The 26,880-nt window shown below is 44.3% G+C and overlaps 1 protein-coding gene across 1 annotated transcript; it reads left to right on the top strand.

Moving 5' to 3' along the window:
• Positions 1-1,003: 1,003 nt before the first annotated feature.
• LOC133967828 (potassium/sodium hyperpolarization-activated cyclic nucleotide-gated channel 2-like) lies at positions 1,004-25,975 on the top strand. Its single transcript, XM_062403489.1, has 8 exons — positions 1,004-2,169; positions 4,455-4,878; positions 6,806-6,967; positions 14,287-14,505; positions 22,590-22,736; positions 22,905-23,145; positions 23,238-23,402; positions 23,938-25,975. The coding sequence occupies exons 1-8, from the start codon at positions 1,037-1,039 to the stop codon at positions 24,885-24,887; spliced, it is 3,441 nt and encodes a 1,146-aa protein (XP_062259473.1). The 5' UTR covers positions 1,004-1,036; the 3' UTR covers positions 24,888-25,975.
• Positions 25,976-26,880: the final 905 nt, after the last annotated feature.

Here is a 26,880-nt window from a genome sequence, read left to right as displayed (position 1 = left end):
CATCTACCAGTTTGCAGAACATTGATACCTCTGCTGTACTTGTTTGCCCTTGTTACAGGTGCTATCTGAAGCAAGTGACTGAGAGGATTCTGCCTTTCTGGTGTTTTTAAAGCCTTGAATCCTTTAGAAACAATGGACCAGTTTGGCACAGTATCAAATCTACACTTTGTGTTGCTATTTAGGCACTTGGTATGTCTATTGTAAATTGGCTGAGGAAGCGAGGGTTGAATTTGGTGGGATTTCTATTCATGATACTTTCAATATTAATAATACTTGAATAAACAGGCGACCAGTGCTCTGTAGCAGTGGGTGTTGGGTCTAAAGATTGTGGCGGTTGCTGAGCACATCTTTAAAATAGCTGATTCAAGCAAACAGCACTTTCAAATAAGGCATTTTTAAGAAGGCCACTGCAGTGGTAAGTCCCTCTGATAAAATTTGAGGTTTCAGTTGCGTCACACAAAATATTGAACACGTCCATCCCTCCGATGACCTCTAGGGCGCGCTAAATGCCAACTCAGGTTGACACCAATTCATGGGGGTGTGTCATTGAAAACACCTTCTAAAACACATGACATCATTTTAACTTGTCATTAAAGCGTGCTAATTAAACTGTTGATGTTAGTATGCACCTGATTTGACCTCATTTTAAGCATCTATTCTTGTGTAGTTTTTTTAAAAATAAAGGTTCTTGAGGTAAGGGTCCTGTCTGAGAGGCCTCGTAAAGAACTGCACTTGAACTGATCTCGGAGCGGGACAAGAAAACAGTTTTGGTATTTGACGCAATCAATCGTGTCGGTCAGTCTGATTCCAGAGCATCTGTCACAGGATGACATGGTGAAAGTAGAAGCTCATAGTTTGCAAAGAAGTCACGTCCTCCTCTCCCTCTTCTCACCTCTCCTTTCTCTCCCCCTCTATCTTCTACTCTCCATTGCGCCACTAAAATCTGATTGGTTTTCGTCAAAGATAATTGGAGGTAAAATGTGATCTGCTTAGTGTCGTAGACAGGAACGAGGTTTCACCGGCGTCTGCTGCCACCATGAAGAAGAAGGCAGTGGGCGGCAGTGGTTACAGCCGCGTCAGTGCACCCAAGGGCAAGGCTGTCGCGTCCAAGTGCAAAAGGAGCAGCAGCCACAACTGTCTGGACCCCGGCACATCCGCCGCCCCGAGCGGTAAGCAGTCCGGAGCGGCCAGCAACGTCGTGATGGATGAGACGGAGGACGGAGAAGAGGAGTCCAAGTTTCAGCATCCGCGGTTGCGCCGAGCCGGGGGGAGCGGCAGTGGCGGAAGTGGAGGAGGAGGAGGCAGTATCAGGATGAAGAACTTTACGCCAGGAGGGGGAGCCGCGTCCTCGGCTTCCAGGAGAAACTCCAACAAGGAGCCCTGCCTTACGCACACAGAGGAAGCTCCTGCCGCCCGACGGCCCTCTGCTGCCTCCAGAGCCGCCGAGACCCAGACACCCTGTGCGGGCGATGCTGCCCGACGCGGCGAGACCAGCAGAGCATCTGGGGCGAAGGCGTCGGAATCAGTGGTCGCTGTCGAGGTTCTAACCGCGACAGCGGGTGATGTTTGCAACAGCGTCGCTCCAATTTCCAGCATGAAATGCAACAAAAACGGAGAATGCAGGAGGGACTCGGGTACCGGGAGCCTGCGCTCAATCATCTCCAAGCAGGAGAAGCAGACGGGAGGGTCGGGGAGGGCCGAGGACGCAGGGAGCGCCAAGCGCGGAGCCTGTAACTCGACCAGAGCCAGCATGGACGGCTCTATCACACCAGGCGGGTCCCTGACCGGGGGGCACGGAGGAGAGAGCGCAAACCCCGGCACTACCCCGGTGTCCAGCGGTGTCCACGAGAAAAAGGACTCCAAGGTGTCCTTCTCCAACGCACCAAGCCGGAAAGCCTCGTCCTCCCTGTACGGCCCGTCTCAGAACCAGCAGCCAAGGAACTCTGTCACTTTCCTGAAGCCGGAGGATGGACCGGCGATTGTGCCCGCCGAGGATGGGGAACAGGGCAGCCAAGCCAGCTTCATGCAGCGGCAGTTTAGTAGTATGCTTCAGCCTGGAGTTAACAAATTCTCCTTACGCATGTATGGTAGTCAAAAGGCGGTGGAGCGGGAGCAGGAGAGGGTAAAATCAGCTGGAAATTGGATTATCCACCCGTACAGCGATTTCAGGTAAGAGCTGGAGCAGCCATTTGCTGCACGTTGAAAGTCATGAGGGGCCAGTGCGGGTCCCCATTGTCCCCTACAACTTACTTGCAGTGAGTAACCACGGTGGCTCCATGGGAACACATGCATAGTTATATTGTTGAAGGATGCTGCTTTTTCATTCCACACTCTGACAAATTGGCAGAGAGAGAGAATTGCATCAGTGCATCGCAACTTGCTGCCATTATTCCCCAAACAACCTGTTGTCAGGCGAATTGATTTGTTTTAGCAGCGTCTTTTCGGTGTTGTAAACAAATCCTATTCCGCGTGTACAGCAGCGTGCCTGGGATGATCCACCAGCCCGGCCTGCTAACACATATCCACTTTACGCTCACATTAACAAAGAGCTCTGACGCTAACCCGACTTAATTTCAGTCTTTTTTCAAATAACTAGTTAACATTCGTTGTAATATCAGCCGTTCTCTGCGTCTATAGAGCCATGCTGGCAGGATGTATAGGCTATAGTGTGTTGTATGTGTGTGGTTGTGTGCGCGATGCACTCAGTAATGGAATGTCACCTTGAGCCAAGTGTGCGAAAACCTCAAGGATGCTCACTCGAGACGCCTGTTCGACTCTCCGGATCCTGCATTTTAATGACGGATGCGCTCTGTTGATCACGGCTCGGCACTGATAACCCAGTGTGTCACCCGGCAGCGGTTTTGTCCGAAAATTAATTTTTATAGGGAAATCCACGACCCATGGCTGAGTAAAATGAGCCTGTGAGGCATTTATTCGACGCGTGTTAGAGACGCTGGATTATATTTGGACCAGGGAACCATGTATCCGGGGGTTTTCCTTGTGGGCTGCGCGGTTTGGTTTCAGCACCACAGAGCGCGGACAGCTCCCCGTCCAAATTGGAGTTGCGTTTGAGCGCGACACCTTTAGCCCCCCCCACCCCTCCTCCCCACACACACACCTCCTCCCCCCGACCCAATTCAATCTATTCTAAGGCCCCCACCCCCCTTCCTCACAACACCATTCATATGTGGACCATCTGCATCATATAACACCTTCTCAGTAGACCCCTGAAGGCTATAACTTGAGAGATGTCTCCAACTGCAGAGGTGTAATTTGACAACAGGCCTCTCTAGAGACCTGTCTTTACCACCCCCACACGGTGAGAACACAGACAATCTGCCCTCGGCATGAATGCATAGTTAAAGCAGCAAAGTTTCCTCAGACATCATCATCATTATCATCATCAGGGCGGTTATTGTTGTCATACCGTGGAGTGGAGGAGTCAGAGCTTGTTGCATAAGTCGCAGTGTAATGACTCAGCGCTGCACCTGTCCTGCAGAGATTCCTTTGACAACCTCACTACTTTTACTCTCCGTCTGTACCACTCTCCAAACTGCCACATCACTGCTGGCTTGAGCCTCCTCGGCCTCCATGTGCACTGCAAGGTCAACACAAGCTCCTGGTGCGAATTAACCCTGTGTTGGATTTGGCCCTCTACTTAAAATGTATTTATGTATGATACTTTTTAACTTATACTCATTTTATAGGATTAGAGTATTACCTATAAACCCTATTTAGTCAGAAACTTGATTGAGACTCTATAACATATACCATAAGCATATACCAGATTAGTCTATTTGTTTCAAATAGGTCTTAGTTCCCCCTAATATAAATAAAATCACTCTGAAAAAATTACATAGGCTGTACCTGTCTTTGATAGCAAACTATTTTCAGCAAAATAGTGACACATAGCTCATGAATAGTCCATATATTGAATAAAATATAATAACAAAAAGTTTTGTGTATATTTCAGTGTTTGATTAACTTCACCATCATCATCTACATATTTGGTTCTAACAAGGTCTGAAGAAAATGAAAACAAAGATTTAAAATCATAGACGGTATTGTTATTTCCCCTATTTTTTCAAAGTCAAACCTTAAATAAGAAGGTCGTAAAGCGAGTGTTGACAATACAGAAGGGATAAGTAGAAAGGACGAAACTTGTGTCGATCCTGAATAGCTAATTAAGTTCCGTTTGTCGGGGAAACTAGAGTTCAGCACGTCTTTCTCTCATTACTCTCTGCCTGTTCAGACAGGCTATGTGCAGCTCCTAGGAAGTCTCTTGTGCCTATCGGCTTTCCACAGCAACTACACTTTCTTATCTGACTCTATTTTTGTCTTTTTTTCCTCCACTCCCTCTCCCCCCTTTTCTCCTTCTGTACTCTAAACACACACACATGTAAACACATCATCCATGTACACACAACACAACAAAACATGCACACACCCTCTAGGTTCTACTGGGATTTCACAATGCTACTGTTTATGGTGGGCAACCTGATCATCATCCCTGTGGGCATCACCTTCTTCAAGGAGGAGACCACTACGCCCTGGATCATCTTTAATGTGGTTTCTGACACTTTCTTCCTCATGGACCTGGTGCTCAACTTTCGCACTGGAATCATCATTGAGGACAACTCAGACATCATTTTGGACCCTCAAACCATTAAGAAGACGTATCTTAAGACTTGGTTCATTGTGGACTTTGTATCCTCTATCCCAGTGGATTACATATTCCTCATAGTAGAGAAGGGAATCGACTCAGAGGTGTACAAGACTGCGCGGGCCCTGAGGATCGTCCGCTTCACCAAGATCCTAAGTCTTCTGAGGCTGTTGAGGCTCTCCAGATTAATACGCTATATTCACCAATGGGAGGAGGTAAGAGCATGCATTTCAAAGCTGTGCCTGTTTTTACATTATATTAACTCTTATCACATCACGTTTAGCCACAGAGGATAGAAACACCCAATCTAGTTGACAATTTAGCCCCAATATGCTGCTGCTGGCTGGCGAGCGAACCAACAGTCTGCCTCTTTGCCTCACCTGGTGAGAAATGTGTTATGTCAGCATGATGTTTGAGCTTCAACAAACCTTGCATTCTAAGTAATGTAACTGTCAACCAACTCCCCCCTACCCCTCTGCTGCCCTGTCTGACCTGACAGTCCCACAGGCAGCACCAGGCGGTCTAATAAGCAGCCTGTTACTAGGCCAAACACAGTTAATCAATTAAGATGCCAGAGGAAGAGCAGGTGGAGTAGCGGGTGATGATAATATGCAGCACTCGGGGGCTGCTGACTGCGATTATATATGTCACTAATTGATCTTTTAAAGCATTTGGAGAGTTGGATGAGGTATCTCTTCTCCAGAGGTCTGACTTTAGGGCTCTGCATGTGAAGGGGGGTGCTGTTGCCAGGTAAAGTCACTTCATTGAACTCAAAGACACAGCCCTGCCCTTCTTGACCACTTGGCTTTTATTTACTCAGTGAGGGATGAACTTTGTCGGGGCCCCTGCTCCAGCCTCTCCTCAGACTCCTTCCTCAAATGAAGGAGAACAGCCTGGGAGATGGGCGGACCAAAGATGTCATCAGATCACTCGACTTTTCATTTATGCCAGCATCTGCAGCATGGTGTTGGCATTTTTCAGTGGTGAGCAGCGCAGTGGGGCTCGGCTGCTCACTTGACCTTTGGATAATTGGATTTCGGAAGATAGGATGGCATACGCACACATACACACACATAGTGTTGCATGATGGGAAATGATACATGGCATGCATGGAGAATGAGAGCGGAGATGCAGTGGAGTGTGAGACACTGACACAGGCAATGTCGGTCTCTTGGACTTTATCGGCCATCATTTTATTTTGAAAATCAACAAGTCTGAAATACTTTTAGATCCTGTAGCTGTGTTTGAGCTGTCCATGGTGCTGAACACATACATCATCCACCAACAGCACTGTGTCTACTTCGCTTTCTCTCATACAGCCTCGGTAAAAAAATATTTGAGAAATTGTCAGTTACTGACCCTATAAAGGTTAAAGCAGCATTCAGAAAGATCAACACATGTGATTCTAGTCTCATTCTGATCATTGCCAACACAGAGTATCACGTCTCCCTCAACTGTGCTAAGTAGGAAACCACCAATTCCTTCATAGTCATCTTTATCAGACAATGCTCTTACTATGAAAACTACTGTTAGCTCTAGATGTACATGTCATAAATGTAATTCTTGTGTTAAAGCAGCCGTCAGACTTAAGCAGCAACAGGGAGTGGTCTGTTGAAGTCAGTGAGGCGATATGTGATTGGCCTCAGTGACTGTCCGGTGACTCAGAATGATTGATGGGTGAGGCAGCACGGACTATCAGTTGTTAAGGACCATGATGGTCCCTGTCCATCATCCTGTGTGTTTGGATGTGTGTGTTTGTACAAATTGGCACATCTGCCTTGTTAGTCTGTATTCGTGCCGCAGGCTCGCGTGAGCGTTTTGTCTGTGGATGACTGGACCCTGTGTGGATGTTTTAGACTCTGATTGATGTCATGTGTCTCTATTTAATACATGTCCTACCTACTCCTGCTGTGTTTGATTCAGGGCTGATGGGAGTCTGTCTCTTCGCCTCATTAATCAAACTTGGTAGAATCCAAAAGAAACTTTGGAGCTGAGTGCTGCTGTTGTGATATGAATTTAATAAATTAAGATTTTCTTAAACAAAATACAAATACAGTATATATCTCTCCTTAAATCCAGCATTTTCTGAATGACTCTAACTAAAGATTAAACTACCCCTCCTGTCTTACCTTCTCTCTCCAGATCTTCCATATGACCTATGACCTGGCTAGTGCTGTGATGCGGATCTTTAACCTGATCGGTATGATGCTGCTGCTTTGTCACTGGGACGGCTGTCTACAGTTCCTGGTTCCCATGCTGCAGGATTTCCCCTCAGACTGCTGGGTGTCTCTCAACAAGATGGAGGTATGTGTGCAAAACTGGACTTAAATCTTTCATCCTGAGTTGAGTGGGAAAGAGCTGATCGTGGTTACAGATATTGATTGAAGTGTCTGACTGTAATCAAAAAATATTGGATGGATGTCAGTCAATATGTGGGGGATAAACCCTTTCTTGTCTTTTAATGAAACAGAATGATCCGTGTGCTTATATAAACAGATGAGCAATCTTTTGTTTGAATGAGCTTCGTATTGTTTTAAAGACCAGAAAATGGGTTTACTCAAAATGTGTTACTCACAAAAATCTAACAGTAATTCAATCCTATCTTTAGTCATGTAGTTCTGACAAAGCAGTGTCAATGATAAGAAGATGGTAATTTCTTCAAGTCTTGCTTTGAAAGAATAAGCAATGTTAAATATAGGTCCAGTTCACTGAAACAAGATGAACAGTCTACGGCCACATTAGTGGATCAGTGAGGCTGCTCTTAGCCACAAGATAAAATACCAGTGTCAGCACAGACTCACATAACAATTCTAATAATTATTAGCACTGTAGATTGCTTACAAGCCTAATGAATGCTAAATTGAATTGCTTATTAGCTTTCCAAAAGTACTATGCGTACTTTAATGTTCTATTTCTCCTCAGCTCCGTCCCCCACTTGGATAGACATTGAAGCAATATCAACTACATCTAAACCCCCACTGAATTTATATATCTACTCCACAAACATTAGGAATCTCAAGAAACAAACAATGAATCCCTTTGTCCTGAACATGATTAATGTTTGGTATAAGGTAAAACACTGCCTTTCCTCCTCCAATCCCATCTGGGGTAATGATTATTTCAGAGAAGCGAGAGCTGATCCAGGATTTCACTTATGGGCTATTAACATGTTAAGTAAGATTGGGGATTTGTATAATGGTGATGCTATGATGAGATTTGAAGAACTTAAAGGGAAGGTTCACCGAAAAATTAATTATCGACTCACCACTATGCCGATGAAGGGGTGGGTGAAGTGTTTGAGTCAGTTGGTGTGATGTCATCTAAGTGTCTGCAAGCCCTGACGTTCATATTTAACTCAGAACAAGGTCATTTACACCATGTTTTAAGCCTAAATGTACACAACCGGAAGTTGGCGATGCTAGCGGATTGTTGCCATGCGATGATGTGCTTGAGAATACGCAAACACACCACTGTTTATATATATATCAACAGCTCCCCGACAGAGATCTTCAGTTAGAGGACAAATCTCTTTATTGTACAACTTGCTGGTATCTGGATCAACTGAATCTTGCATGGACCGATTGAAAGCTTGGAAGGAGGACATGAAGGAAGAGATCTCCTTGGAAGAGTTAGGCAATGTATGTCTGAAAGCCCAAACTCGCTCAACAAAAGATTACAGCTATTACAATTGAACTGGCTAATGCACAGATATATATAATTTGCGTGGCTTAAAAAGAAGGGTGCTATAGTCTATCCGGGATAGTTTTATACAGTATACTCCAATTTGGATTAGTGGGATCCGCTTTGTAAAGAGTCTACTGCACTGTTCACAGGACCACTACTAACCTAAGTGATGTCTATTGCAATATGCTCTTACATATTTAGGAGGAAAAAATCTGCAGGGAAAACAACGTAAAGCCCAGAGACAGGGAGAATGTGAAGAAGAGAGATTTGAGCGCACCTCTAGATCCCCCCCATGCCTCCTCTTCAGCATAGTGGGGGGATGATAGGGAAGATAAAGGGGGGGGGGCAGAGGGTTCGGGGGAGTATTTGACCAGGCAGCTGGGCTCTTTGTTGCCATGTCTCTCTCATGGAGATAAAAGCTGGTTGTTTATAGGTCTGTCTGTCAGCCCAGCTTTTTACTCAGCAAGCGGAGACCAAACCACTCCAGACACGAGGCACAGGTCCAACTAGTGCTGAAACAGATTTGGTCCATATCTACGACATTGCCAGGGCGGAACCTGACTGCTTGTACATTTTTCCCATTTGGAATATTTCCTGGATGGCAGCAGTTTCTATTACTGTACAATAATCGAGAGTTAATTTGACAATTAGAATAAACAGCCTGGTGAAGAGGAAGGTGTTCCTTTGCGTGTAATGTGCCGGACGGGGACATACAACACTTTTTTACTGGTGCTGTTCATTCGTTTTATTTACTTAATTAGTAAACATTTATAACATTGACCAAATCATATAATACACCTATGACTCAGGATTTCAGCAACAATAATGTGCAGATGTTTAGGGTCTGATTGATTTTGCTTTCATAGAATATTTAATAAGAAAAAGAAAAGAAAGAGGAAAAATACTTCTAATATTTTCTATGATTGCAAAAGAGGTTGATGGATTTTCTTTTTTTACCACCATTAAAACAATCATCTTTTTTCAGAAAATATACTCATATTAATACCTTCTGGATTATAAAAAATAATTAAACTCCATATACTATATCAATGTTGCACCCAGAATGCATTTAGACATTTAGAGACTTAGATCAGAACAGGTGGGGCCGCTTGTCCCTGAGGCAGACTCTCGACCAAATCCAAACCAAGTCTTTGATGTTATAGAACAGACTCCATCGTATTTTGCCTTGAACTGTAAGTGTTCAGCCTAAAATGAAATACACGCTCGACACCCAGTGTAACAAAGAAATGATCAGTCACTGAGTTCCTGTATCCACGTCTCTGTGAATTAAAAAATACAGACAAAATAGTGAAGCTGAAAGATATCTTCACACCACTATTGCTGAAATGAAAGTTAATCAACAACTATTAATAATTGATTGATTGTTTCAGACATTTCATGCAGAATGACCCAACATTCACGATCACGTTCTTCTGTTTCTCCGTTCAAGCAAAACAGGCAGTTTTCACACATTATATTTATCACCTAGAAATTGTGATGATGTGTTGATAGTAGTTGGTTGTCTCTAAATATAGCCCTTCTTTTATTTCATGTATGTATGCATCAACAGTGCTGACCTTCCCTGTGTATTACCGCAAGCACAACGACTTAAACCTGAAGAAAACTCATGTTTAAAAACAGGACACAGAGGAGGATGGGTGTGCAGTGTGCACAGTGCAGCGTCTGAGGTCCAGCATGATGAAGTTCAGGGCTGACAGGCTCCCGACTCTTCTGTTGCTCACACCCTCTGTATAATCAGAGACAGCCAGTCTCCAGAGAGCCGTCACTCTTAAACTACAGGCCCGGCCCGGCATGGTACAGGCTGCCTACACCCACCTGCGACTGCCCCCCTATTGAGTGGATGACAGCTTGTAACCATAGCCATTGTGTAGCAGGCCAGGCCATCCATCAGAACTCGCACCCCTCTCTGGAAGACATCGACGGACCAGTGATTAGAGTCGAACCTGTGATACCTCAGGGAAAATAGGCGGCTTTTGCATTCTACACAAACTTTTAGCCATTTCTTTCATTTAGTTTATATTTGGCATTAGTTTTATGCAGCACTGCCACAAGAAAGTAAATATCTATGTTAGAGACAGCAGAATCAGAATGATGACACTGCACCCTAATGGTCAGCTCGGCTGGAGAAGAAGAGCTGCTAATCACTTTACATCTTTATATTAAGTCACCACAGCTATGGTTTGACTAAACAGTTTTACAGGTCTGTTGCTGGAAGTCCTGAATTGGATTTGAACTACGCACACTAGACCCATAACAGCTGATAAACATGAAAAGTAAAAGCTGCTGTCCGACCTCTGTAAATGGACCAGAGATGAGGTGATGTTTCTTTCCTGGGCGAGGAGAGCAAAAGATGTGATTATCTCACTCCCAGAGCAGCTCGGGTGTTTTTGTTCTAAAAATATCTCACTGTGCAGAGTACAGGCGGTGCTACAGTATCCGACCTACACATTACTCCAGCTGCTGTGACGTTATTTATGTCGAGAACAATTTAAACCTAAAATTTTCTGAAGATTGAGCGACAGTTTCTAAGTTAGATGTGTTCACAATGAAAGGACAAAGGTCACATCATGACTGGGACCCTTTCCCAAAACCATCAGTGCACTCTCCAGTTCAGTCACACAGACACAGACTGAACAGCAGGAGCTGACCTTATGGCCTCTCAGACAGTAATGCAATACAGAAGCCTAATTAAAGTCTAATTAAAAGTGTCCACCACACCTCTGCCTGCGGCTCTGGAGGTAGAGAGGGTTGTTCAAGAACCAGGTGGTCAGTGGATCGATCCCAGTCTGCAGTGTCCACTGACTGCTGTGCTGAGAGTGTATGAATGCAGTGTGATAGAAAGAGCATTATATTGTGTATGGAAGTGCTGTGTGAATGGATGAATGGGACTTTGAGTGGTTGATAAGACTGGAAACCCGCTAAATGAATACAGAACATTAAACATTTACACAATTTGCACATTATGACAGCGAGAGAGCTCGGATTTTACAGCAATAACTTTTTTCGCAGTATCCCCTTATTCATATTCAAAACTAGATGTAAAAATCGGTCTTCATAATAGTGAGAGTACCTGTAAGGTGTGTGTTATACTTTATACAAGTGCATATGAACTCTAACTGCAGGCAATGAAAGATTACAACATCATCAATTGACATCGACATTTTAGAAGCACCATGTTCATGTTTGTACATGTGAAACCAGGAGGCTATTGGAGCAGGAGACACCGCTAACCTGATATAGCAGCTACACTAAAGGTCACGCCTATTAAAGAGAAATTTATAAATATGCTGAAACTGGGCAGGCTGACTGGGACTGAAACCCGTTGTTTCTGGTCTTTGTAATTACATGGTAAATGGCTTGTATTTATATAGAGCTTTTCAGGTCTTGATAACCACTCAAAGTGCTTCAGTAATACAGTTTTGTCAATCATTCATACCGCATGCCACTTTTCTTTTGACCTTTGAACTGTCGTGGGGAAGGGGATGGATGGTTTTCACATCCAGTAAAAACCCATTTCACTTTCGACACCACAGTTTATAAAGAGACCACACTCGGTGAAGCTGCAGGCAGACAGAGGCAGAGAGAGAGAGACAGAGGTGACTGCAGAATAAAGCTCAGATAAGCTATTGTAATTTAAACTGGTGGGCCGGGGCAGAGGCCTTGTTACATGCGCGTCAATTATCGTTTGATATTTGTCTAGCTTATCGCCTGTTGGCCACACAGAAAAGATTGGTCTTTCAGTGGGTTGGATTGCTCCGTTATTCATTATCTGCTTATTCCTCTCTCTGTCATTTCTCCCGCACCGTCAGTCATTCGAATAGAGAGACTCAGTCCATCAGGCCTCTGTGAAGGGAGGGAGTGTGTAACAGAGCAAAAGTTCATCTTTTGTGCAGGTCTTTGGACTCTTCATCATTTTTAGCCTTGCTAGTGCCTTGACTCCCGGGACGGTGATATTAGGCCAGTGCAGCACTCTGGTCCAGACTGAAAAATGAGAAAACTATCACATGGATCACCATGAACTCTTGTCTAGAAAGTCATGGTCCCCAGAGGATAAGTTACAAATATGTGTCTCATTTGCGTCACAGCGGCGGGACTGCTGCCGCATTTTGAAGGCTCCTTCAGATACAGCCGTCAAATACGTCTTCCCATTCCCAAGTAAAGAAAGCTGCAACAGGCTGCAAGCGCTGAGACTGCTTGACTATCATGCTTCAACTCAACCAGACAGAATTCAAACATTCTACGAAGTGTATGTAAACAAGACTTTCATACTTGAGTTTGGCCTTTGTGGTCTACCCGGCCAGTGAAGACCACTTCCTTCATGGGCCGACTGCGCCCCTGAACTAGGACACAGCCCATGAATTTGGCAATCTCCTTATTTTATTTTTTTATCAAGCGCTACCAGCAGTTTCACATCCATGGTTAAGATTTAAATGTGACGACAACTATTACCAACAATGTGGATTCGATTTTCCATACTGGGACACTCTCATTAGCCTCAGCTGTACTTCATGCTTGGTGCTGATTATCAAAAGTAAGCATTGCTAATATGCTAAAATAAAGCTGCGACCTAAGAAACCAGAAATGAAAATGCTGATTATCTCTTTAAACACTTTATGCATCACCCTGTGCAGAAGAAAATAAAGACTGTATTTCTGTGCAGCTCTAATCATAAAATCTCACCGGTGACTCGACATCGTGACCTTTTCTTCATACACCATCCGCCGCCGCACACACCTGTTAACACTTTCATACTCACAGCATGGTACACGGTGAGCACGACTTCTGCTGTGCAGCAACAGACCTTTATTCTGACGGCACGCTCCTCTCAAGTTTGAGAATCGTCTTGCATAGGAGGCCCGCTGCACTGCCAGGTTGCCACAGCGCGCACAAAGAAAGCTCAAGCCACCGGATGATAAATTTAAAGCCACCGCATCGTCAGCTGACTTCAAACGGTCTTATGTGCTGCTAATGGAGATGGTGATTACCAGCAAAGCAGTGGATGGTTCCCAAACTGAAACCCCTGTGGAGACTTGTGAGGATATAGTCTCTCTCTCTCGCTCGCTCTCTTTTGCCCGTGCTATTTCAGAATCAAAGTGCCCATCGTTCATCCATTATTCAATCTGTTTCACTCCGTTGTTTTCTTTCTGTTTTCACATACACCATTTAGTCTCAGCCCACTTGGTGGAGCTATATTTATTTTTGGGGTCTACATTTTTCCTCTGCTCACGATGGAGCGGTGCCTCTATCGCTGCATGGCTCTTTAATGTCGTCCATCACGACTGGTCATAATACATCTCTGCAGAGGAACAGGCCGCTATGTTGTGCCTGGGATTGTTCCCTTGAACCAATTCTATATTATTTTTAAGGATGAAAGATCAGAAAATGCCTCTTGCAGCAGGGAAATAACACTGAACTATTATTTAAAAATGTGATAGAGGTATAGAGGGTTGATCCAACAACATGATTAATGCCCCTTGATGTTTTTTATAAATTACAGTATGAGGTCTACCCCTTTGTAAAGCTCCATGAAGGCAGCCGCGTGCCTGCTGCCGAGCTGTCACCACCTGTAGCTGATCTCTATTCACACAGCTCTGAAAGCCCATATTTAATAACTTCTCATTATCAGTTCTCTTTGAGGAAATGATTTCCAATCCATCTCTATTTTACTGATTCGGCCCCGAAGGATTCCCCTGATGTCCTTTTCACTTCCTTCCTCTTTCCTTTTCCAGTGCAACTCTCTCCCTTGAGTTCTCATTTGTGTAAGTGCTATTCCGTGACCCTGCTGCCCCCGAAGCCTTCCTTCTGCTTCCCTTGTCTCTGCCACCACTCACCCACAAAACATGTCTTTTTTTTTTATGTGTGACCTTGATGTCACCTAAACTGTTTGTTTATGCCTCTTTTTTTCAATCTCTCTACAGAACGACACGTGGTCAGAGCTCTACTCCTTTGCTGTGTTCAAGGCAATGAGCCACATGCTGTGCATCGGTTACGGTCGGCAGGCCCCGGAGAGTCTATCAGATATCTGGCTCACCATGCTAAGTATGATTGTAGGAGCTACTTGCTACGCTGTTTTTATTGGCCATGCAACGGCTCTCATCCAATCCCTGGACTCCTCCAGACGGCAGTATCAGGAAAAGGTGAGGAGCTTCGTCAAATCATCTCTGTTCCATGTTCTCAACACGTTTGTCTTTCTGAAATACTCAAAAGTATATATTTGAGGAGTCTTGTGTGTCATTTTCGCTACATTTTCACAAAAATATCATGATATATATGGTACTTTTGGAAACCTTGGGAATCCATTTGAAGAAAAAAAAAGCTCTTCTTTCAGGGTTTGATCGGTTACATTTGATCGGTTACATCAGAATCAGGGTATATACTAAATGAGTCTGGTATCAGCCAGATGTGATAAACCACATCGAACATTGCATACTGAGATTTCCATTCTGTTCCAGCGGTAGGTGTTAACTGGAGGTATTCACAGTAACATGGTAAGCAAATAACCACCACAGACCACCAAACAAAGAGTTTGGATGGTGGAATCAGTATCAGGGGGGACAAGGTCTTTGGTGACTTCCCAATGAGTCTGTACTGGCCAGCCCAATGGGGAAGGTCAACGAGGTTAAATAACCTTCAGTTTTTTTTTTTATTCTCTTTGCTGATCAAAACAATGGTGCAAGTCATTAATGCCTGTCTCGTTTTTTTATTTCTCCTCTTCTCTTTGGTCAATTTACGCTGCAGCTGATTTTACATTATAACGTATATGCGGAGGTTGGGAATTTTAATGCAGCCTCATGTCTCCCATTAATCTGCAGTGCAGGATTTCTATAGAATGAATATGACATATTCTAACAAGTGTTATAAATGTGCATAACTAGCTGTAATGTGGTGCAACAGTATGACGTCACGCCAACACACTCTCTCCTCCACATGATCAGCTCCTGTTAAATCACTCACGCACTGTTTGCTGTCATTAGAGTTTGTTTCCCTCTGACTGTATGAGACATCTCTCTCAAAGCCATGATGGGGATCCGAGCGGCCCAGAGTGCTGCAGCAGGGCTCAGTGGTGGAAACAGCGCAGCCTCTCTGTTTCCAAGCAGAGTCTCGCCGGCTGGGGAGCAGGGGGAGTGTTGCTGGCTCTCGGCAGCCAATCAGAGGCTGCGGGTGTGTTCGGCCAGGTAGAGCCACGTCGCCAGGGTCTGGGCGTAGAGAGCGAGAGAGAGCGAGAGAGAGAGAGGGAGAGGGAGAGGGAGAGGGAGAGAGATATTATGTCCCCTTGGGCAACAGTGGAATTGATGAGGCAGCAGACCTGTGTGTCCTGCCAATGTCATCCTGAAGGTGACGTAAGCAACCATGGCTGCCTCTCTCTCCCCCTGATCACCCACTAACTCCATCTACCTGTACTCTCTCTCTCTCTCTCTCTCTCTCTTGCTCTCTCTCTCTCTCTCTCTCTCTCTCTCTCTCTCTCTCTCTATCATCTCTCATGCACCTTTAACTACATCCCTCTGTACATGATCTCAGCCTCCCTTTTCCCTTAACCTCTTAAACATCTCCACCTGAATCCATCCTCTCTCCCCCCCCCCTCTCTCTCTCTCTCTCTCTCTCTCTGTTTCTCTCTCTCTCTCTGTCTCTCCTCTCCTCTTTGTTGGTGGTGTCCTTGAGAGGTTCAGTGCTAATGCTAACCGGCTTTTACAGGGAGCAGGGGGAGGGGAAACCTGTGGGAGACAGCAGGGCTTTGTTGTCGACACACGTCCTGGTTCACTGCAAGATATTTGGACGCCATCAGCTTGACATAGATGGATATAGTCTGGCTAGAGTTGTGTGAAACTTTTCATGGGGTTTTATCAGCTGTGTTGATGGATGCTTGAATCATTTTCAATAAATGTTTCAGAAGACGGTGATTCAGCAAGTTGTGTGCTGACTGGTGATTTCTTCTTTAGTGTGCTTCCTGGAATGGAAAGTTAAAAAGCCCGAGAGAAATCCATTGTGTTTTATCTGTGAGGAACCAGTCGGAACACTGAGTTAGGTCTCGTATATTTACCATCGACATTGAATTTCTATTGTTTGATTGTTTATTAGTCAGTACGCAAAAACTGCCAAGCCATTTCGGCTGGGCTGAGGCATGACCCAAGATCCACATGCAGATTCATGTGTCCATGTTATTATCGTTAATTCCTCATAGACATAGTATAGAATAATTCATAGATAGGAAAAAAATATACATTTGAAGGAGACTGATACATGGTTTGCAATTCAGTTTGGATTCAAATACAATTCTAATCTAATGACTTTAAATGTGGTTTCATATTGGGACTGTAGCATGACTCTCTTTTTTAGGGTCTGTGATAAATTAAATTAACTAATCCCCAAACAGCCAGTATTTTATTCAGATTAAGGTTAAATTAAGAAAGTAAGGATTTTGTTGATAATACCGAGTGTATCCACTCACATTTAGACATTTTCTGATTGTGTCTTTTTTTTGCTGCTCTGCTTGGATTAGTTTTTGAGCTCAAGATGGATATTTTAAAAATAATAAGGAAATAAAAAACCAAGCAGAGCAGAAAAGTGCCAGTCATGACAGTGAGTAGATGCTGCTGGGTGAATTTACAACACCTCATAAAAGGACTGGGAGTGTCATGTTTTATTCTTTTAGAAGGTTTCAGTCAAAGAAGTCTGTCAGCAGTCTGTTACAGCCCCGGTGAGGCCCGGGTTCACTTTGTGTGGATGTTTCTATTCCAGCCCAGGTGTAATATCTGACTCAGGATGCAGGCAGGTGGAATATAGGGAGGATTTTTTGTTTGGTGGCTTTGGTGCAGAGAGCTGTGAGTTATTTATACACAAAGTGCAAAGTCACAGAGAGACCGAGATAGAAGCAGCCTCACTTGTGTCACCCCTGGCAAATTTAGGAATGTAATTCTGGTGAACACGAAAATTGAATATGGCTCCTTGAAATCTCGAGGTCCGAACTCATCTCTGTTTATATTTTACCTGCAAACCTGCACATCTGTCCAAGAGAAACACTTCTTCACCCAAACTTTTCACTCGTTCACAAGCTTTCTCAGATATCTCATCCTGATCAGACTCTGCCTCATTCTGCATTCATGCCCCAGCGACAGAATAAAAGCAACAGGACTTTATTTAGATGCACTGATGGTGGCTTTGCAGTCATTTCACCATCAGTCTGTTGACATCTCTGTAGTTAGACTTGTCTTAACTGTCAGCAATTCTTGACACCTTTTTTTTTTCTGGCCCAGACGTTCGTAATCATGGTTTGACAAGATGACGTACATTTGACATGTACAGTAGTACTGCGTGATTGACATCTGTTCGACTGACAACACTATTCACATCAGCTGTCAGGATGGTGGAAGTTCTACTTTTATAAATGCTTCATGACTTATTGTTTCCTCTGCACAACTTAAACTTTAACAGACACTTTTTAAGCAGGGGTTAGTGTGTTGTGTAGTTGGACAAACATGCTAAACTATTCAGATCTTTCAGCAGCTGCAGACACCACCTCTGCTTTTCTCACCCCAGATGTTTTGACCTATCAATGCAGGAAAAGCAAATATGTCACAAATAATTCAAAGCCTTAGCTCTTAAAAATACTTTTTTATTAGATTTTCTAAGTGTGATAGGTCAGAATGTGTCTTCAGTGAAACAAACACATTTATGCATTCAATTTGATTATTTCCTCTCTCTGATAATATTAATGAGATGCATATTTACTATTTTAAATCTAGTCCGATTTAAGTTTTGGGTGAGGATAAAACAACTTCTAGTTGATTATTTTAAACATGACATATTTAAGAAAAAACCTGGAAACCTCACAGTGTGACAAAGGTCTGCAGACTTATAGTAGCTGAAAACATGGCTCCTGATGTTATCTGCTTATTGACCTTTTGGAGATGTTGTTTTTACGGGAAAGGGAAGAATAGGTCATAGAAAAATAATAGATAGCAATTTCTGTTTGTGGATTTTTCCGTCTTCCCTCGAAAACATGTACTCTGCCTTCAAGGCGGAAGCTATGACTCTGCACTAACACACCTTTTGCATCCATTATCTGCTCTTAATGGCCTCGCCAGGGATTTTACACTGAATCAGCGTCTCTCTCTTGAAGTGGTAGAGGCTAGTCTCAGTCAGAGAGCAGACACCAGTCTGAGCTCTCAGCCATGATGTGGCACCGCACGGGACACAACACCGATTTCTTTCCTCCCCGTCTCCGTCTTTGTGCTGCTGACACCATCAACAGCCGTGTGTCTTCTCTTAGCCAACACTTCTTGTCACTGATCGCTCCAATTACCCAGAACCGGGCTGACTGTGCAGAGACAGTGGCCAAAGAGATTCCTGTTCCCCTACATCTACAACAAAAACAGTGTCCCTGTGGGGGTGCCAAATCATACTCTCTACTCTAGTAGACAATACGTCTGATGTACGAACCCCTATCAGCCAGTCTCCTTTAGTTGTCACTCCCTTTGACTGAATCATGGGTTTTTCATTTAATGAGTCTTTGTACTGCGTGAGACCCCACAGTGTGTTGTTCCTCCCTCTGTACACATCTTCCAACTGAAGTCTTGCACACAAGCTCTGAATCGGCGCTATCTGATTCTCTTCTCTTCGGTGAATGTGCTTCGTAATGTAATGAGGCGATATAGCTTGGGAATGAAGTGAATGAATTAAACATCTACATGGCCGTTTGGGATGAACCCGAATTAGAATTTCCAATGGAGAGAAGCTGTGGGATGAATGAGCGGGAGAGAGGTAGAGGAAAAGGGGAGAGGGAGAGGGATAGGAGAGGCCCTGGTAGAAAGTGAAGTGTATATATAGATGGAAAAACCCAAAACATTAAATTAGAGGGTATGGAAGAAAAAAATGGTGAACGAAATAGTAGAGGAAAGGCAGAGTGAAGGGTTTAAAACAAAAAAAATGGAAATGTAAGAAATTACACCCTGAGAAAGGATGGGAAATGAAAGAAAAGTAAAGGACGGGGAAGTCAATTTAAAGAAACAGGAAGGAAAGAAAAAGGGAAAAGATTAGAATGAATACAAAACAGAAAGAGGAGAGGGAGGACAATGGATAGTATTGGAAAGAAAGAGGGAAGTTAAAAGGAAAGGAACAAAACAAAACCTCATACATTGTATTCTGAATGACAAACAACGACATGGACATTCCTCCAAACAGTATTTTAGATGACAAAATGTCAGCAAAGCGTTTGTCTGTCCGCTCTGGACGCTGCACGGTATGCGCCGGACAAACACTCGCTCGCCGCTTCTCCTCCGTGACGCAGCAGAGATTCCAGATGAGCCGGGGAGATAATGGACCCGGCTCACTGAGACGCATCAAAGTCATTCAACGCCACCATCTAAAAGTCCAGTCAGGCCTCTGCTGCCTCATTCTCTCCAACTTAGCCGAGCCACAGTTGGCAGGAGTGAGTTGTCGTGTATAACCAGAGCTGCTCAGTCACTTCACCCCCCCCACCCCACCCCACCCCCCCGCATGGACACACCACACCTCCACTTTGTCCACAATCAGCACTTCTGCTCTCTGAGACTCGCAGCAGCTGTAGCGTTTTGATATTGTCAGGGAGAGAGCTATGACACGGGGTCATTTCCACAGGCCCATCTCCATTTGCAGATGTCAGGAAGCAGAGTTACTCATGCAGGTGAGACTCAGTCTTGCGTAACCCAATCACAGGAGCTGCCCCCCCCCCCCCCCCCCCCCCCGTATAGATGCTGAATAATTCAAATGTTGCATTTTTTGGTTTATTCATGTTTATGTTTTGTGGCAGTGGGACGCAGAGTGGATGTCAACGGGAGGCAATGGTTGTCACCGTCAACTCCATCCCGATGTGGATGTGCTCACCCAGTGTTTGTAACTGTGGCGACAAAATGATCTGCTGTGACTTGTGGTGGAGTCATTATGATCCTGCTGCACTGTGCTTTGAAGAAGAAAAGTGAAGATTTTATCGGCTTGCGCTGCGAAAAACTCTTTCAAATGTGTTTTCCTTCTGCAAACAAAGAGCTAAACCATTTCCAATGTAGGAATTCTTATCAGGCGCTGGTGGCCATGACAGTTGGGACTAAGTGAAAAGCAGTGCAGATTGCTCCTGAGGGGTCTCACTTCGTACAAGGGGAAGTGGCCAACATATTTTAAATGACATCATATCACTTGAGTTGCATGTACTGCCTAAATTCTTCAAGTGAAATCCCTCCCCCCTGGAGATGGGGTCACATGCAGTTGCCATAGATTTGAGCTAAGAGGACCCAACTGCAGGGATGGAAATGTAGGCTGCGCTGAAGAATAATTCAATTTGAAAAAAAAGCACAGGACAGGCAATCCGTGCAGATAAAAGAAAAAAAGAAATCAGGCACATGTAGAGGGCTTGTATCTATGAACAGGGGCAAGAAACTGAACTCCACATTGCCCCTGCTGGCTGTGTCTGTTGGATTAATGGTACAGAAATCAGTGCACATAGATGCACTGTGTGAATGAAGTATGGAGTGGTGGTATTTTCCCTTCTTGTTGTTTTTAGGTTGGGGTCTTGACTAGGACACACAGTTGCTTGAACCTTGGACCTTACAGATGTGTTGCAGGGTCTCTGCTCTGATGAGGTAAACCGACTGTAGGAGCGGGATGTCGCTTGAAGCCAGCCGACAGCTTCTGTGGCGTTCATCCACCACACGATGGAGTTTTAGGGATGGTGGGATAAAGGGGGTATACAGAGGATTCTTCAGTCAGTTGGAGTTGCGAGTGTATGAGCGGAGCTGCCACAACACCTCCTAAAATAGATACCCGGAGAGCATGATACAGGTGCGAGGTTGAGCTCTGGTCTTATCGAGCTTTTCATTTGAGCTGCAGTGCACGAAGTCCGACAACAAAGTACAAGCAGTACAATCTTTTTTTAAGTGTTTAGTTTAGTGTCCGTTCCGTTAACCTCCATATCTTTCAAGTCCCCCTCTCTGCAACCCGGCCACGTACAGGAGTCCTCTGTTTGTCGCTGGTCACTGTGGATGGATTGTGATTAGCATTTCTCAACAATAGAAGCTGATTGCTTGTGTTGTTGCTGTGTCGGACCGTTCACGTTTTATTGATCTGGCATTGATTAACTTCTTGGTATAGCACTGATCAAAGAACGAGCGTGTTCCTCTCAGTCGACAGCTGAAGGGCGTGAGCCGGCTCTGTTTGGTGTGGTTGTCTGTATTGACTCTGTTTACTCACTCACTGGAAGGAGATGCAAGGGAAATACGGACGCATCATCCTTAAATAAGATAACGCCTCATGTGTCGTTGATAAGTTGTGTCCCTATTTGAGTCTAGTTTGTGTTGGTGTTAATATGAAATATTATGTGAGGATAAGACAAGGAACTTCGAGAGTAATATATATTACAGCCTCGAAAGATGACCATTGAAAACACAATATGTTACAGTTCAAACCCTGAGAAATCTCAAAATATTTCTCAGGTGCCTTACTACAATATACAAAGACTTCTCCGTACTGTGTTTACTTTATGTGAAGTGCACATCTTACTGACACTTATTCATGAACACACAGGATCTGATCCCTTGTGCTTTGAAACTTGTTCAACAAATTATTCATGTCTTTGTTTCTGTGTATTTATTCCCCATGTGTGTTTAAAGGAGGAGGCTGTCAATATTCTACATCTTTGTGTTTGTCTGATTGTTGATTTATGAAAAGATCATAAATCAACAAAGTCCATCTGTCATCTGTTTTCCCCCCTCTTCTTCACCCTGTCTCTCAGCTTCACGCCCATTTGCCCTTCTTAGATGTTAATAGCATCCAAAAACAGCCAAGCTCTGTGGTTTTAGCAAAAATGACTCATACGAAAGTAACAAGGCTTTTACCGGGCACTATTTTCAGCTGCGGAGGGTTATGCATTTTGTGGTCTAGTGAGTATTTACCAAAATTAGGACAGTGTCGGTGGGTTTGAATCAATATAAGCCACCCTCATAACAATGATGTGATTGAACAGTTTTCAACAGAATGAACAGAGGCATGTGTTCTATCGTGTCGGTGCTACACAGACCATACTTAGACATATACTGTGTGTTGTCACAGGATATGCATTGGAACATATGGAAAATCACCAGCTCCCATAATGCATTGCTTAACATGCTGACGTTGGGTTAATATAAAAATCTGTGGACATTTTTTAAATCAATAGGTGCACTGCATTAACAGAACATTATCTCTCATTATCTCTTAGTACAAGCAAGTGGAGCAGTACATGTCCTTCCACAAGCTGCCTTCCGACTTCCGACAGAAAATCCATGACTACTACGAGCACAGGTACCAGGGCAAGATGTTTGACGAGGAGAGCATTCTGGGAGAACTCAGTGAGCCACTCAGAGAGGTAAACACACGTCAAGACACCCAGTGTCGATGTACAGGCATCAGCTTGTAATCTTATATAGGGGAAACAACTTCACACTTTTACTCATGCATGCACAAGGACACGTCAGTGTACCACCATGGTTCCACGTTGATGTATTTCTCTGTTCTTGCATGTACCCCTTCTTAGGAAATTGTCAACTTCAACTGTCGCAAGCTGGTGGCATCCATGCCACTGTTTGCCAATGCGGAGCCAAACTTTGTAACAGCCATGTTGACCAAGCTGCGTTTCGAGGTATTCCAGCCACACGACTACATCATAAGGGAGGGCACGATAGGAAAGAAAATGTACTTCATCCAGCACGGAGTCTGCAGCGTCATCACCAAGGGCACCCTCGCAATGAAGCTCTCGGATGGCTCTTATTTTGGAGGTAAGGAAACAGTTTGTGGCTGCCAAGTACCTTTTTTTCCTGTGTTTAAGATCTTTTTTTAAGTGGTTGCTCCTTGTGTTCCCTCGTTTCAGAGATCTGTTTATTGACGAGGGGTCGGCGGACAGCCAGCGTCAGGGCAGAGACTTACTGTCGCCTCTACTCTCTGTCTGTCGACAACTTTAATGAGGTGCTGGAGGAATACCCCATGATGAGAAGAGCCTTTGAGACTGTTGCCATTGACCGACTCGACCGCATAGGTAAGAATTAAAAAATATTACGTTCACAGTCTTGAATGAGCAAAACAAATCCTCCTGCATTTATGCTGTCAAACATATGATTAGCAATATAATAACATGTAATATTTGTATTGGACCATTTAAAAACGAAGATTCCCTGCATATTATATATATATATATTGTTTTTAAATAAAAGCGCAGAGGGTTCTCTGAACTGAACTCCATCTTCGGAAAACAAAATGATGACTCAGGAAATGTTTCCTTAATATTAATGTTGAAATAGGCAGTAAAATGAGCTGTGCCGTTTTCTCAGAGAGACACAGGACACTGTAACACTAGATGAGAGTACAGGGTGACACGTCCATTCCTCTGGGCTTGTTCTACTGGAGGATGTACCTGCCCTGAAGGACATCATATGCTATATCTACCTCTAAATGTGTTCTCCATTTCCAAAATCCTCTTCTTTTCACATATTTGTTCTGCTGTTCGTCCTCCCTGTCCTTTCTCATTTTTGCCTGTACCTGTAAAAAATTACAGCATTTGTTTGTCTCTGCAGGCAAAAAGAACTCCATCCTGATGCACAAGGTTCAGCATGATCTCAACTCTGGTGCCTTCAACAACCGGGAGAATGAGATGATCCAGGAGATCGTCAAGTATGACCGTGAGATGGTGAAGCTGGTGGACCTGCAGCGGCCGCGAGCGATGTCTATGACCCCTTCCATTGGCGGTATCTTTGCTCCCCCTGGTCAGCCACAGTCAGGCTCTGCTATCGCCACCCTCCAGCAGGCCGTGGCCATGAGCTTCTGTCCTCAGATGGCAAGTCCGTTGGTGGGCCCAGGGACGCTGCAGTCTCCTCGTATGGTGCGAAGGTTTCAGGTGATGCAGAGCATGTCCAGCCCAGTCTCCATGTCCCCGCTTCAGTCTCAACCACCTCAGACGCTCGGAGGGGCGTTTGGATCTGCAATCTCCAGCCCTCCGGTCCAAAGCCCGCTCGCAGCCCCAGGACGGACTTTCCAGTACATGGCGAGTGCAGGACCCTCTGGGTCCCAGTTGTCCCTAGTTCAGCATCATGCACCCAGCCCCACACAGACCCACCAGAGGCATGCCTCACACAAAAGCACCCACTCCCTTCATACAGGCAGCTTGAGTCAGGACACCCGGGTCATGTCTGCCTCCCAGCTTTCACTCCCCCAGGAGGGAACAACACAAGCTGCCTCGGCAGCCCCCAGTCCTTCGCCCTCTACCCGCACCTCCAACACCTCCATCGGCCCCCCTCAGCCCTCTCATTCAGTCCTGCCCGGATCCTCAGGGGTAGGGAGATCGGCAGTGGCTCAACAGAGGGTGGCCTTTGCCTCCACACCGCCTCCTGGTGGACCTGCTGGGATAGGGGCAGTAGCAGCAGCTGCTGGATCAGGACCTCCAGACTCTGGAGTTCCCAAGAAAGATTCAATTGTCAGCCTTCCAGAGCTAGACTCTGCCAGATCCCGGTTGTCTTCCAACTTGTGACCCTGGTAGAGTTCAGGAAAGATGCCTTTTTTGTAGGAGAATCTGTTTGTTTTAGGTCAGTCCAGCTGATCTGTCAGCCTGCTAAATGACCAATCAGCTACCGCTCCTCGCCACCAGTCATTTGGTCTGGATGCACTGTGTGGCGGTGTCAGCGGAAGGAAAAGAGCAATTCAAAGTCTTGAGACACTTTGGCTATGAGGAGTCTATACAATTAAACATGTATAACTTAAGGTTGAACTGGTCTAGTCTACTGTGCCAGCACCTTTAGTCTTAGTATCACCCCTTACACTCTGCTTCCAAACACCTACTGTATATTGCTGTCTTTACTGTAAAGATATGAAGAAACGTATGATTATTGTAACTATTGCATACTGTGTAGAATCCATGCAATGCAATCTAGCAGGAGCTGGACTTAAAAATGAAAATCAGGGACTTGAAGTCAAATGACAATGACATTTTAAGCGTTCAAAAAGTGTTTTATGTGTAATTTTTTCTGTATAAGCTGTCGTAGCAAAATAACACATTGCTCTTCATATTGTTTAAAATAGTAGTGAACTTAGCGTTTTAGACCGCTGGTCGATCTTACATCGATGTGTAAATAGTTGATGAAAAAAGTACGGACAGATATTATATTCAATGTATCTACCTAAACCAAAGTTGAGCTTGAACACAAAGTGTGGTTGTGTCTGTATCAACTAAAAAAGAAACATAGAAGAAATTGCCATTTATTTAACTGCCTTGATTCAACGTTAGAAGCCATATATTTGGTTTGTGTGTATGTATATATGTGGGTGTAAGTTTGTGCGCGTGAGTTTGTTGGTACGTTTCGGTTCTATTTTGCGGAGAATGGACTCACATACTCTCTACACTGCTTCGTCCAGCGTGACTGGTTTGACATCCCGACGGCGGCGCTGACGTGTTCCCCTGAAACATCTGGGAGGTGGTCAGCGATTCGGTCCGCACTGATTGTAACCCTGAGGCAGACGTGGTGAAATAATCTGAGCTTTACTGAAAAGGTAACATTTGTGAACAACCCATACTGTATACTAGCTTGTTTTTTGTCTAGGTTTATTGATTAACATGCAATATAATTCTGCAATACTCTACCCCGCCTATATATATAAATACATATATGAATATAAATATCTATACATATTCTGTACAGGAAAGTGAACTTCTCTCTTCTTCCTTTTTCTTTTTCTTCTTAATGTGAAATCTTAAAGAATCCAGCAGCTATTGTGGCTTCACTTTGAGGTATTGTAATCCAGTGACCATGTCGTTACCTTAACCAAAAATGTTTGAGGGAATGAGAGGAAGTGAAGTTTCATTTTTGTTCTAACAGACAGGACAAAGGTCTTATAATTGGTTCGGAACAACAGGTCAAATTCATGCTTTGAGTTGAGCAAGTCAGATCCTCAAAAAACGTCACTTTTTGGAGACGTTCAGACATATATTGAATGGGGGGGATTTGAGTTTGGCGATATGGGGTAAGAACTCCTCCCAGTCTTTGTCCCATATCAACGTGTCTCTGCATCCCTACCTCATCTAAACTGTCCCAACATTTAGATCCAACAATCCCATATAGTTCAAAATTGGCGACTGGGGTTGGGGGCTTTACTTATTCAACATATTCTGATCCTGTTGAACCTAAACGCCTTCTCATGCTGAATGTATGCCATACGAGAAGGAAGACAGCTAATCAGATATAAACTGCCATGTAAATAAAGGGACAGAGATTCAAAGGAGCTTTTATGATGCAACAGGGGTTTGTGGGATTTGCTGTGTGTGTTGCTGAGTGTCTGTGTGATCTTTTTCGGTTCAATGATGCTTCTCTGGATTGCTGTAATTAACCTGTATGCTACCCCCCTGTGACATCCACATCCCCACATCCAACACGAGAGGATTCATTTATTTCATTTTAGTTCGTTAGTGAAGTGGGTGTGCACGGGAGCGAGTCGAAACCACTTTGAACTCCTCGGTCTATAGCGGAAAA

Source organism: Platichthys flesus, chromosome 14 (genome assembly GCF_949316205.1).
Source record: "Platichthys flesus chromosome 14, fPlaFle2.1, whole genome shotgun sequence".
Taxonomy (NCBI): Eukaryota; Metazoa; Chordata; class Actinopteri; order Pleuronectiformes; family Pleuronectidae; genus Platichthys; species Platichthys flesus.
Note: the sequence above shows the minus strand (reverse complement) of the source record. Positions and strands in the feature narration are given on the sequence as shown.